The following is a 14,926-nucleotide window of genomic DNA, read 5'->3' on the forward strand; positions in this document are numbered from 1 at the left end:
TTCTAAGAAATATGCTATTAAATATCTGGCAAAACATGATAGACCTGGTAGCTTTGGTTATGTCTCCTGTGACCACAGGAAAATGTTGAACAGTCAATTACTTAATTTTGTAACACACTGTATCTCTCTATGATGCACAAATACAGATCCTATATCTCTTGAAAGATTTTCTACATGAGACATCCAAAGTTTTGCTACAAAAACTTTTGAAAGTCCCTTGAAAGTTTTTCTAAGAGACTCCCAAAAGTTTTGCTACAAAATTTACATCACTTCTCTATCTGTCAATCTATTGTCAGGCACCTGAATCCCATAAGGGGTGTCCACAAACAAATCGCCTCCATGTCGTCCTGTCCCCTGCCATTTCACTGCCCTTTCAGCTCACACCCCCCTCTCTCATATACCTTTCCATTCCATCTCATCCTAAGCCTCCCCCTGCCTCTCTCCCCTTCCACCTCACTCACATACTCTCTCCTCATCAGTCTCTCAATCTCCATCCTCTCCACACGGCCAAACCACCTCAGTGTACTTCTCCCAGTGCTTCCAATCACAACCACAGCCACACCACAACACTCCTTCACTTCCTTATCTGTCAATCTGTCTCTCCATGTAACTTCACATGCTCCTCTCAAATAACTCATTTCCACTGCTCTCACTCTTGACATGTGTCCTTCAAACAAGGTCCAAGCTTCACTTCCATACATTAGAGTTGGTTATCACAATACTATCATGCAGGAACTTTTTTACTTCTGTATTTCTTATCACTGCTTTCAAAGAACCAACAACCTTTCTTCCTTCTTGCACCCTTTCAAGCACTTCATCCTCCAAACTTCCATCCTCACTCATCACACTAACAAAGTACTTAAATGCAATCACATTTTCCATTTCCTCATCATCCAGCCTCACTGTACACTCAGTGACTTCATTTCTCTCAAAGACCACAGCTTTACTCTTCTCTACAATCATCTTTAGATTCCATTTCTTACACATTCTCCCAAACTCAATCACTAACCCTTGCAGTTCCCCTTCATCTTCACTTAACAATACAGTATCATCTGCAAACAACAAAACAGGAAGTTTCCAAATGCTGCCCTCTCTCAATAGGGCCACTCCAACATCCACGGCCCAACCTTGTACCTCTTTTATAACCCCATCCATATACAGATTGAACAACCATGGAGACATGACACATCCTTGTTGCAATTCAACATTCAGATAGAAAAATTCACTCAGTTGACTATACACACACACACTGCAGCCTTAGCACCCTTAGCACCCTAATACATACTCTTCACCACATTCAACAACTTCCCATTTACTCCATACAGTCATCCCTTAACATCTGCAGGGGTTAGGTAACAGACACACCCACGAATGTTAAAAATCTGCAGATATCTGCTGCCACCCTTAAAAACACCTCTGGACCCCCCCATTTCCTTATATAACTAAAGTAAAACCCTATGTGCATGTTTACAACCGTTTTATTTAATACAAGAACAATAAAAGTTAAAAATAATGAATAGTGTACTCTTGCATGGCCTCTTTTGACTACTGTGCTCATCCCAGCTCCCTCAAAAAGGAAGAGTGTCACAGTATACAGTAATCCCTCCACTTTCCGATGTAACAGAGCCAAAAGCATGTCCAGAAAGTGGGCCCCAGCCTCCTGGACTTGTACTTATGGACCCTAACCTACCCTGACTCAAAAAAACACCTATACAACTCCCTACTGGACATGCATAGCACCTATTTAAGACCCAAATCACACCAATAAGGGACATAAAAGACTGATATGCAAAAGAGCCAGAGAATGAGGTTTTAGAGGCGAGTTTATACAATATTAAACATTCTGAGTACTTACAACAAGTCCCTGGCTCCTGGACTGGTACTTAAGGACCTTAATCCAGCCTAACTTTGAAAGCCACCTCAATAACTCCCTACCGGACATGCATAGCACCTATTTAAACCTATTTAAGACCCTATTCACACCAATAATGGACATAAAGCATAAAATTAATGAAAAGGAACCAAAGAATGAGGAATTAGAAGTGGCTGTACCTCAGCCAGTGTACTTACAGCACATTTGTGGCTGCCATCTCTGGCTTTGGCAGTGGTGAAAATGCTCTTGAAGCAGGTACAGGAATCCAGTGTTGTGCTGCACTTACGGTAGTTCTTTTGCACTGTGAGTTACAATTGTTTAACACTGCACATTGTTAATTGCACCATGCCAGTTTCAACCGCCAGTTTGCACTCCACAGTTAATCCTTAGAACTCTAAATTCTAATTTCTTAACACTGCACAACGCTGTAAATTCCCGTGTGGTCTAGTGCGGAGGTTTTCATTCATTCATTGCCAGACGCCATGTATCCCAAATGGGGTGGCCAAGGGCTTAGAGTTAATTGTTTTACAGGGAGGGGCACTAATCCTCCACCAACCCCAGTTGACACGTATTGCAGTTTATTCACTGTTTATTCACAAAAAACGAGCACATGTGGCTTCCATTACGATGAGCATCTGCTCTCGATCAGAGTTAGGCTGTGACTGTTGATGATGGGGTAACAGAGTTGCCAGATCGCAACAGCCACAGTACCAAACTCCTCAATTTTCACTACCACATTTAACTTTTCATTACCAAATTTGTAAAGCTAGCATTTATTCTTCACTAATTATATATACAAGTGGAAATACATGTAATCACTCTCCTTATAAGTAACAGCATGTTGATTATTTTCACGCTATATAGGCTAGCAGATTAATCAGAGAGAGCAAACAATCCACCATCTCCATCCTGTGCATCCTCACATATGTGAAAAATCCATTTGGTGTTGCATTATTCTGACTCATTACCAACCTAATTTTTCATTACCAAATTGGCCCACATTTGGTAATGAAAAATACTAAATGGCAACCCTGACAGGGGAGGGGGAAGGGGGGAGGAAGGAAGGGGTGAAGGGTTCATGGTGTAACAGCGTTCGGCACCGCGTGGCAATTTCAGATTATGGGTGGGAAAAAATTTGTTTTTTGGGGGGATTTTTTCTTTTTTTGGCCATTTCTGGGTTCCGAAGGTCCAGGCTCACAACGTCTGGTAAGTGCGGTGTCCGGAAAGTGGGTGTCCAGAAGGTACAGGGATTACTGTATTTCATTAACTGGATAATCCCATTACTGTACTAAAACAGCCACGAACTGTGCCTGGGATAATGTTACAGTGTCAGCAAAGTTCAATGAGATATATAAGTAATTCCTCTAATATCTGAACGCCCAATATCCGAACATCTCCACTAACCGGACATAATCGTCCCGGGATCCAATATTCCCAAAATGGTCCGAAAACTGAAAAAAAATCGAGAAAAAAAAAAAAAAAAAAAATCCGCCCGTCATTTGAACTTGGCGCGCGGGGCGTGGTACAGCTTTGTTGGGGCACGTCATTCCTCCGACGTCCGCTAGAGCGCCCCTGCATCCTCCCCACTTTCCGCCTGTCTCTCGTCGCGAGTGCACGCTCGTCGTCATGGCTGCCCATGTGCTCGCTTTTGTGATGGTGCCTTACATGCTGCAGGCACTCCTGCTGCTCTCGTGCCTCTCCTTCATGTGTGTGATGATGGCCCTGCCACCTGAGAAGAGGAAGAGAGTGGTGTTGGCTCTGGAGAAGAAACGGGAGATATTGGAGAAAGTAGATGCAGGATGGTCTTCTTCCTGCATCCTCCACGAGTTCAACCTGGCCCGATCTACTTTGTTTGATATTAAGAGATCCCGAGACAAACTCATGCAGTACACGGCTGACTTCTCGTCGAGAAGCAAATGCAACATGGAGAGGAAGGTGATGTTTACTCCCAAATTTGCTGAAGTCGACCGCTCCACGTTGATTTGGTATCGACAGCAACATGCTGCTGGTGTGATGGTACGTGGTACGGAGCTGAAGGCTGCTGCTGAGAAGTTCGCCAGACTTCACGATGCCCTAGACTTCAAGGCATCCGAGGGTTGGCTCTTCGCGTTTAAGTTACTGCATGGCCTTACCAACCTTAAAGCTCATGGCGAAGCTTTGGACGCTAACGAGGATGGAGTTGACGAGTTTCAGCACAAGGTGAAGGTCTTGATCGACAGGGAGGGCCTCACCCTCGGTAAAGTCTACAACGCTGACGAAACTGGTTTATTCTATCGCTCTTTGCCAACGAACACTCTAGCCAAGGAGATGGAGAAACGTGTACCTGGCCGCAAGCTCTCCAAGGAACGGATATCTGCTTTGTGTTGTGCCAATGCTAACGGCATGCACTGGCTTAAGCCCGTTATTGTTGGCTGCGCAAAGCAGCCTCGGTGTCTTCGTGGGGTGATGGATGTCCTTCCTGTCATCTGGTATCATTCTTTGAAGGCATGGTTTACAGCCCAGATCTTCAAAGACTGGTTCCACCGCCATTTCGTCAAGGAGGCCATACATTACCAGACAGAGGCACTGGGAATCCCACGTGACCAGGTAAAGGCCCTCCTTCTCCTCAACAATGCACCTGCCCACCCGTGCGACAAGGACTTGGTGGCTGAGAATGGCCGCATTAGGTGCATGTTTCTGCCACCTAATTTGACTGCTCTTATCCAACCAATGGACCGAGGAGTGATCGTGGTAACGAAGAGGCTGTACCGAAGGAAGTTCCTGGACGAGGTGATGGTTGTTCTCAAGGACGAGGACGAGCGCAGGGAGGGACGGGACACGCGAGCCCAGTGGACTTTGGAAAACCTTCGCCGCTACAACATTATGTCTGCAATCTACAACTGGGCCAGTGCATGGAAGGAAATCCCTGTCAAGACTCTAGAAAATGGTTGGTCTCGTCTGCTTCTCGGAACGGATGTGGAGTACGATTTCCTAGGTTTTGACGTGGATGACTTCCATGCACGTCTACGTACACATGGTGACGATGTTGATGTGGACGATGTGCGTGAGTGGTTGAATGACGACAAGGGCAATCCTGGGTATCAGACCCTGTCTGATATCGAGATTGCATCTTCAGTTGCAGGTGTCAGTACCCAGCTTGAAGATTTCGATGAGGATGGCGACAATGATGCGGACTCCTCTCAGCAGGACACAACTCCAGCCATCCCCAAGCTGAGCGCACTCCAGGAACACCTAGAGTTCGTTTTGGACTACCTGGAACACCCGGACTGCGACAGGGAGATGGGGCCCTTGGGACTTGTGGAGGAAGTGCGTGCTTTCAGGCAGCACATCATCAATCGTCAGAATCGTCGTTCCTTGCGTCAATCAATGACTGACAGTTTTTTCAGGCCTGTGACCCCCGCTGTGCCCGGCCCTTGCTCCACTCCGTTGCCTCCCCAAGACAGGCCCTCAAGCTCTGAGCCACAGCCCAGCACATCAGCCATGGTGGAGTCACCACTCGACGTGAGTTTGCATCTGTCTTCAGAGTCGTCTGCAGTGGGTACGTCATCACAACGACCCAGCGACGCACCTCTAGGTCACCTGCCAGTGATACTCTCGGACTCTGACAGTGAATAGACGCCAAGAACTTCTCCACTAGACCACACAGGAATTTACAGTGTTGTGCAGTGAAAAAAACAGTGCATTGTGTTAAGGATTTACAGTTGTGAGTGAAAAGACAAACAATTTTTGAACTAAATTTAACATAAATAGACTTGTGTGTTTTTGCTTTGGAAAATGGTTATCAGAGTGGAAAGAGTTAAAGTGCAGAGTGCAACACTTATTAAGTTACAATGGAGCATAAGTTAGACAAGAGTGTACACTGTGAAGAAAATGGACTTCTGAGTGCGAATGACTAAGTTCAGTGCAAGACTTCATGAACAGTGTACTGCAAGTGCTTCAGGAAATCCTTCTTACTGTCAGAGTCTGAGAGGAGGCGGTTATTCATCGAGATGGCCATGGACTTGCTGTAAGTAGGCAGAATGTTTCATACTGTACTCTACTGTATTTTCCATACTATACTTACCTCAAACACCTCATTTCACTCTTTTATGTCCCTTACTGGTGTGAATATGCTGTGTCTTAGGTGCTATGCATGTGCAGCAGGAAGGTGTTTTTCTGAGTTAGGCTAGGTTAGGGTCCATAACTACCAGTCCAGGAGCCTGAGACTTGTACGTACCCAGAATGTTGAATATTGTATGAACCTACCTCAAAAACCTCATTTTATGCTTCTTTTGCATTTATTTCAGTCTTTTATGTCCCTTATTGGTGTGATTTGGGTCTTAAATAGGTGCTATGCATGTCCAGAGGGAGTTGTATAGGTGTTTTTCTGAGTTAGGGTCCATAAGTACAAGTCTAGAAGCTGAGGCCCAATATCTGGACAGGACCACTATCCGGACCTGCCTGTGGCTCTATCATGTCGTATATTGGAGGGATTACTGTATATATTTTTTCTGTAGCCATCCGCAGATATTCAAAACTGTGTATGTTAAAACCGCGAATGTTAAGGGATGACTGTATATTCTTAATATTTTCCACACTTCTTGTCTATCCTCCCTGTCATATGCTTTCTCCAAACCCATGAATGCCACATACAACTTCTCTCCCTTTTCTAGAAACTTTTCCACTAAAGACCTAAGGATGAATACCTGATCTACACAACCTCTTCCCTTCCTAAAACCTCCCTGTTCTTCCCCGACTAATTCCTCTATTTCCTTGAATCTGTCAATAAGTATCCTACCATACAGTTTTCCTATTACACTACGAAGACAAATGCTACTATGATTACCACACACTTCTTTTTCCCCTTTTCCTTTGTACAGGGGAGTGATTATACCTGACTTCCAGTCCTCTGGGAAGCCACCTTCCTCCCAGGCCAATCTGCACGTCTTCCATATCCATTCTACTACTCTCTCTTTTGCTTTAGCATTTCACCACACTCCATCAATTTCTGGGGTTTTCCTCATTTTGACTTTCTTCAGTGCTTTCACTACTTCCATCCTACTGATCTCTTCCTCCCTTCTTCTCCCAGCCATTCGCCAGCCACTTATACTCCCATTACTTTCATTCTCTATGTATAACAGTTTCTTAAGGTGTTCTCTCCATCTGCTCACTTTTTCTCCTTTCACCATCAATCTGCCATTTTTTTCTTTCACTCCCCTTCTAACTTCTCTATCACTCTGTCTAACTCTCTTTACCTCTTTCCAGAACATTTTCCTACATTACTGCCACTTTACACTCAAATTCCTTCCAAATTCCTCATCTACTCTCTTCTTACTCTCTCTTACTAATCTTTTCAACTCTCTCTTCCTCTATACATATAACTTACTCTTCCATCAGTCAACTTCCTCCAAGCCTCTGCTTCCCATCCACTCATTCTACAGTATGCTTTCTTCTTTTGTGCCAAAGCATGTCTTACGTCTTCATTCCACCATGTTGTTCCTTGCACACCCTTGTCTTCTCTTCACTCCACAAGCCACATCACATGCTGCACAGACTTCTTTTGTGAATATCTTGCACACACCTTCCAACTGCCCCATCTGCTCCAAATAACATTTACCCAATCACTTCTCCACTTCTCTCTTATATTCTGCCTTTTTTCCATCATCTTGCAACCTTTCTACCCTTGTTATATGAACTACTTCCTCCTGTCCTTCCCTCCTCTTATTCCTCCATCACACTTGAACCTTGACTTTCACCACCACCCAATGGTAGTCTAAAAGTCCACTCCTCCAATCTCTGTATGCTCTTGCATCCATTACATACCTTCTCATTCTGTCATCCACACACACATAATCAATCACTGCCTGCTGTTCATTCAATTCACCACCCACCCTTCTCATCACTCGTCACATATACCTTTGGATTATTTTGTGCCTAAAGAGCGTATAGGCTATCACCAACCCCCTCCCTGCACAAATGTCCACTAGAGCACTGCCATTCTCATCCTCTAATGCTAGCACACCCTACTCATCAACTACTCCATCCACTCTCTCAATCCTCTCAAACTTTCCATGCACACTTCCATATTTGCCCTGAACTCTTCTTTCACTTTACTCGCACGATCTTGCGTTGGCGCATACACACACACAATTGCCCATTTTTGTAATCCTATTTTCAATCTTACCCACACAATCCTTGAACCACCTGATCCATACCATATTCTCCTTCTATCTCTTGTACACAACAATACATACACCATCTTTGGCCCACTCATTCTCACCTACTTCCAAACATATACCCCATCCATACCCCCACTATCTCACACTCTTGCCTCTCCATGTAGTCTCTGTTAATCCACATATGTCCACTTTTGCACCCTCAAGCACCTGGACAATCTCTCTTTCGCATTCACACCCTATACATTCCATGTCGCTACCCGAACCTTGTCCTTTGTCCTGTCCTTGGTTATCACCTGTTTGTCCGCCCTGGTCTGAGGCTACTTGTTAGTATTTTTAGTTACCGGTAGTTGTTTTCCAGGAAGGGTCACTAACCTTCCACCAACCCACCTGTTGACACAAACGGAACACGTGTTGGCTGGTTATAAGGTTACCACCCAGCGTATAAAATGATTTCCTTGTTTACAGGAAATCATTTAGCATGCCACTCAGGGTAGAGCTACCCTTCTGGAAAAACAAAACACTGAAACAGTCTATGTCATGATGCAACAAGAAAGTATTCAAAAGGACTTATCTATCTATCTATTCCCAGACGCCATAATTCCGTAAGGGGTGGCCATTTGACTCTTGAGTTATTTGTTTTACGGGGAGGGGCACTAACCATCCACCAACCCACTTGCTGACACGTAGGGAGCACTTATGGTTTGGTTATATGGTTACCACCCAGCATTGTAAATGGTTTCTTGGCTTACAGGAAACCATTTGGCTTGTCACTCAATGTAAAGCCACCTGTAAAGGAAAGAAATGCAATAAGAAGTGACAGGAAAGATGAGAGAAATAGGAAGAGAGGAGGGCAAGCAAAAAAAAAGAATGATAAGGGCTACGGATGAAGTAAGCAGCACCACATCAAGTGAGTGGATGATGGTTGCCACCACCTACCACTAAAAGAACTTATCTGTTTTTATTAAATATATACTCTATTGGCAGCCTAAGTACCAGGAACTAATTTACAGTACTACTAATGAATACATATGTGATCTGCTCCACAGACCCTTCACTGCACATCCTTATTATTTAGTAATGAAAAAACAGCGTGTTATATGAAAAAGTGCTGTACTTTATGTGCTAAATAAATACTGCCATGATCCCCCAAATATGCTGTAGGAATGACCATAGGATGCCACGGTTTGAGGTGGATATGGGCTGATATGTCATAGGCCTATATGAGCAAGCCACTGTGAGTTCCAGTTACGAATTAGTTTTCATCATAAGTTATCAAGGTTGGCTTGAGCTATTTTCACAAGCGAGAAGTTTTTCGAGCAAAAACTATCATGTGATTCTATCAGCAAAACCAACCACCCAAGTTACAAATTTGTATACAAGATTGTTCTCTTCGTTAGGACATTTAAAATAATCATTTTAATATTAGTGATCCTATCTGACACATACACTGCACTAAATTATAAACACAATCTAATCTTCCCCATACCTGGTGAATGACTCTCCTCCTGGGCTGGTCAGTTTCCATTTCCTCCTCCTCACTCTCTGCTGCCTGCTGCCGCTGACCCAAAAGTCGTTTCAGCCTGGGGTCGGCCATCTCAGCCTCTGTCAGTGATTTGTGAAGTGGTGGTGATGATGGGGCTGCTCCACGGGGCCTGGTGAAGTCTTCATCCTCCTCCTCTTCCTCATCAGATGAGGCCGGGGCATAGTCAGGTCGCTTGCCACTGACATACCGCTGAACCTTCACTTTCTTCATGGATACCTCACCTGGAAATAACAAGACAAAAAAATTTACTCATTTATCTGTTTCTCTCTATAGTCAAATTTCTTAATCCCTATAACCTTCGTTACAGTCACCAAGTGCCTGCAGACTGGAAAAATGCAAATAACATGGCTATATCTAAATTAGAGTGACAGGAGTGATATTAGTCCTGTAAGTTTAACCTGTGCAGTATGCAAGATCATGGAAACGATTATCAGGAGAGAATTCTGCAGCATATGAAGGATCACAAACTGCTCAGCAACAAACAGTCTGGTTTTATAGCAGGTCGATCTGCAGTGCTCCAACTGACTGAAGTGCTGGACAAATGGACTAACATTCTGGTGCAGAACATGTTGCCTACTATGATGTCATGAAGGTTTTGATAAGGTCCCACATCAGCATCTACTAGAAACTCTGAAGCTATAACAAAAAGGCAACATTCTACAGTAGAGTGGTTATCATCTTTCCTCAGTAACAAGAAACACCAGGTAATAGTTAATCCAGAAAAAAATCAGACTGGACAGATGTGATTAGTACAGTTCTGCAGGCCTTAGTGCCTGGGCCAATGTTATTTGTTATATATATAAATGATCTGCCTGAATCTATAATAAACTGTGAAATTTTTCTCCATCCTGATGATACAAATCTATTTAGAAAAACAGGGCAAGACTGCATTAAACTCCACAGTGATCTTGGGAGAATGATGCTGTGATCAGGGAAATGGCATTTGAGATTCTGCTTATAGCTTTAGTTTGGCCACACCCTGAGTATGCAAATCAGATATGCAATCCTAACAAAATAATGCATGTGTCCAGAGGGAACTGAGAGTGTTCTAAGAAGAGATACAAAGCTAGTTTCATCACTGAAGGATCTATCCAGTTAGAAATGGTTATAAAAATTGAATCATCCAACAATGGCTTATAGATGATCATGTGAAAGCATGATACAGACTTTCAAAACAGTGAATGGTGTACACGATCAAGCTGTTAGTGAGGGATGCTTCATGAGACCTGATTCAACAATATGTGAGCGGGGCAAGAAGATAGTCAAACATAGGGCAAGATTAAATATATATCAGAAAACATGCTTTTGCAATAGGGTTGAGAATATTTGGAATGATCTCCCAGATGTAGTCATGAATGTAGTTTCTGTGATGGACTTCAAGATAAAACTGGATGGAGAGTAGAAAGATGAAGGACAGAAATTTGATTAAAGAGCATTCACAAAGCATAACAGCCAAAATCACTAAGACCACAAAAACATGAGACATGACGGGGATGATAAAGAGCTGGAGTTACAAGCTCATTATGGGCCTCTTCTGTGAGCCATCTGTGAGTGACGATGATAAGCATCCACAAACAAAATACATGAACCATTGCACTTTTCAAGCAAACACTGAAGCAGGTGATGAAAATATAGGGATTTTTACATATTTCTTCCCTTTGGGTGTACATACAGCATATATATATGTGTAAATATATACAGTAAACCCTCAATATAACGAACCCCAGTATTTCGAATTTTGGATATAACGAATGGCCAAATCGTGACCAAACTTCCCCTGGATTTAGCGAACACAGGTTGCTAAATAAGAGGGACGTTCAGGAATCAGCCCACGGTGATAACAACATCCCATCCTGGTACAGTAAGTGTACTGTAATAGCACTACATTATCCTGTATCCTTATTATAGGTATTGCATTTATATGTACAAGTTCACACAGTATGGCAAGCTCACCCCTAACGCAAGGGTTTCGCTCCAACCGTGGTGCAATCGGTGCAAAACCGCGTAAGTTTAACTGTTCCTTATTTTGCTCCCTAGACCCCCTAAATGTGGTGTTTTGCTGTTATCTGCCATTGGTAATCAATATGAAGCACTTGGAGTGGTTAGAAGGTTTATTTAAAGTTATAACTTACCACTACAGTACTGCACAGCAAAACTTCAACACACAAATACATAAACACAAGGCAACATTCCAATACTGACTGGTTTCGGGACGGCTGTGGGTGATGCTAGAATATAATTCAAAGGCGAAATAAGTATATTTATAGAATGACAGGGAATCGTTCAGGGTGCGAATTGTCCTGACGGGGAATTCATCCATCCATCCATCATCCAATCCTACATTGCCCCATGAGGAGCGCAGAAGCCCGGGGCTAGACAGTTGGTCCTGACATTTAAGATGAGAGTGACCAGCCTCACTCATCCCTGAGCAATATTATGTGAGCAATAAACTCCAACCATCCCTTGGATATAAACCTTCACCAGCTCAATCCGATTGGAGCGCACTAGTTACCTACTAAACCACTAAGCGCCAATATTTGGTTATATGGTTATCATCCATGTTTTGACGGGGAATTGTCTGACGGTGAACTGACTTTATGGAACATTGTCTCAGAACCCACCGATCATGGGTAATCATATAAATCAGGTTAACTGATTACAAGGCTTTATTTAATGCTTTAACTTTATTTAAGTGCTTTAACTTACATACCAGAACAGTAAATATTTAACTTACAAATAAAAAAGGCAATATTCTGACGCCTATCAGGTAAACTGGTTAAGAGACTTTGTTTCTTGCTTTAATGTTATTAAATAGTACTTTAACTTGTACATAAACGTACCAGAACAATAATGTAAATATTTAACTTACAAATACAGTACTATGGAAAAGCAGTACCGTAAAGCGAATCACATGATCATGTGATCAAAACAAACCGTGCGCGCTGTGCTTATGTTTGAGGGTTTGGCCTTTCAAATGCCTCTCTTGCGTGAATTTATAGTTTTTGTAATGGTTCTTTAAGCTTAGGTTGTCTTATACGTATCCCAGCATTAACGGCGTATAACTGCAAGCGCGTTTAGCGAGAACATGTTAGGGCCGAGCTTACTGTATTGTATTACATGTACAACTTCATAAACCATTGAATTCTCCATGTAAAACTTCACAGAGTTAATTTAGCTTAAGTTTGAACACGTAGGACTGAATGACTCCCCTTATATACGGTAGCGAACTGAGTTCGGTAATCCCTCAGAAATACCGACCTCTCGTATATAGCAAACTTTTGGTTATAAGGACCCACCCCTCCCCCCAATTAGTTCGTTATATCGAGGGTTAACTGCATATATATATATATATATATATATATATATATATATCTCTACCCGGTATATATATATATATATATATATATATATATATATATATATATATACCTGTATATATATATATACAGTAAATCCTCATTTTTTGCAGCTTGGATGTTTCGCCAAAACTGTCTGAAACATCGAATTGTGAAGTTAAGAATCAATGGGATAACTAGAGAAGCGTTCCAGTGGGACATGTACCTACCCTATCAGAAAGTACTGTAACACCGTACAGGCCCTACCCAAAATTAAATGAAGAGTGTTTACTAGTGCTAAAACAGCATAACACAATAAACATGTACCTGAAAAGACATTAAAGCTGTTATAAAGAGCTGCAACACCAAAAATCCTTAACAAAATAAAGTGAAGACTGGCTTGAGTGGCAGGTGAGGGTGTGTTGACGGTAGATGGGCTAGTTACTAGGTGACATGGGCCTCTCTGGGGAAGCCCCATCACCTATGCCAAAGCCCTCGAAGTTGAACTCAGGCTCCAGCACCTCCACTTCCTCTGTCCACTTCTCCTTCATCCACCCCTCCTGGCATGTCAAGTCTTGCAGAATAGCAGTCACATTTCATCTCTCATGAAAATATCGTGTGACCCAGGCTTGTCTCTGCTCCTTTATGTGAGTGAGAGACTAACAAGAAGAGTGTATGTGAGTGAGGTGGAGGGGGGGAGAGGGAAGGGGAGGCCGAGGACGAGGTGGAGGGATGGAGTGGAGAAGTACGGTATATGAGAGAGGGAAGTATGAGATGGGAGCAGGGCAGTGAAATGGCAGGGGACAGGGCGACGTGGAGGCAATTTGTTTGTGGCCACCCTGTACAGGATTGAGGCGTCTGGCAATAGATAGATAGACAGTTACTTACATTTGTCTAAAATACCGAAAAAATGGGATCAAAATCTCGTAGTGTTCTTGGCTGAAACTATAATACCAAAAAAAAAAATCTATGTACATCTAGCCTTTTTCCCCCTTGTTATATACGGAAAAATAAATAAATAAATAAAGCTATGTGAATTAAATCACGGAATGTAATAAATAAATAAATAAACCTATGTGAATTAAATCACGGAATGTCCTCACTCACCCTTGTCATTCATTATCGGCACAGCTCCTGCTGTACTTTGAATGCCCATGGGCTGGGCTGCCCCTGGGGGAGCCGTCCAAGACGAATTGTCCATCTTGATAATCTCTCTACGTGTAACTCACAGTTAATGCTAAGCCGCACACAGACACCACAACCAAGCCTGCAGACTCTCCAGTGTTTACGTTCAGTCTGTTGGGTTAACACCTTGTTAAAGTCTGTCATCACAATGTATTTTAGTCCAGTAAGAAAGATTAATATAACTCACTTTTGCTAAACTAAGTACTAGCATCAGTAATGAATACAGCTATATTTTACATTCAATTTTCTACTAAAATTGGTGCATGCCCCGGCGCCAAATTTGAATGTACACAAAAGTACAGTCACTGACCTCTTATGATAGAGCTCAGAGAGTAGTGAAGATAAATATTTATGATTTACTGATACAGAAGAATGGGAAATGCGATAGGAAGTGGTAAACAGAGCCTATGATAATATAAGAACCCTGATACAAAGCAAAATATGCAGTAACAGCCTGATAAGAGTGTAGTGTCCAAACTGACAGTGAATGGGTATACGATTGATATTGCGTGAGTCGGTATGGCAGCAAAATGAAAGGTGGAAATAGAGGAAACTGATCTTGTACCAAAAGAAAAATCAACTGGCATGAATCAGTAATTCCTGTATATGAAAAAAGTGAAATGAGTGAGACTACATCATGTGTGCTTGCAACAATAAAACTGGAAATCCCTTGTTCTATATCTTCCATCTTTTCCCACTTTTATTATGGGGTCGACAAGTTTGACCAGTCTTTGCCGTACACCTCGGTCCTGCACCTCTTCCCCCGTCAGCAACTTCTCTCTCAAATCTTCGTTAGGGCCGGATGCCCTTCCTTTTTTTTTTTTTTTTTTTT

General features: G+C 42.6%; 1 protein-coding gene across 1 annotated transcript in view; it reads right to left on the bottom strand.

Annotated features, from left to right (window-relative positions):
• Positions 1 to 14,184, bottom strand: part of Mfap1 (Microfibril-associated protein 1) — a 43,067-nt gene extending 28,883 nt beyond the window's left edge. Inside the window, exons 1-2 of the mRNA XM_080284815.1 lie at positions 14,017 to 14,184; positions 9,518 to 9,795 (exon numbers count right to left, since the gene is read on the bottom strand). Coding sequence (XP_080140941.1) covers positions 9,518 to 9,795; positions 14,017 to 14,110 — 372 coding nt within the window. The 5' untranslated portion in view covers positions 14,111 to 14,184. The remainder of the gene's footprint in view (positions 1 to 9,517; positions 9,796 to 14,016) is intronic.
• Between the last annotated feature and the right edge of the window lie 742 nt (positions 14,185 to 14,926).

Source organism: Coenobita brevimanus, chromosome 103 (assembly GCF_032717465.1).
Source record: "Coenobita brevimanus isolate Jiangsu-jjx chromosome 103, ASM3271746v2, whole genome shotgun sequence".
In the NCBI taxonomy this organism is placed as follows: Eukaryota; Metazoa; Arthropoda; class Malacostraca; order Decapoda; family Coenobitidae; genus Coenobita; species Coenobita brevimanus.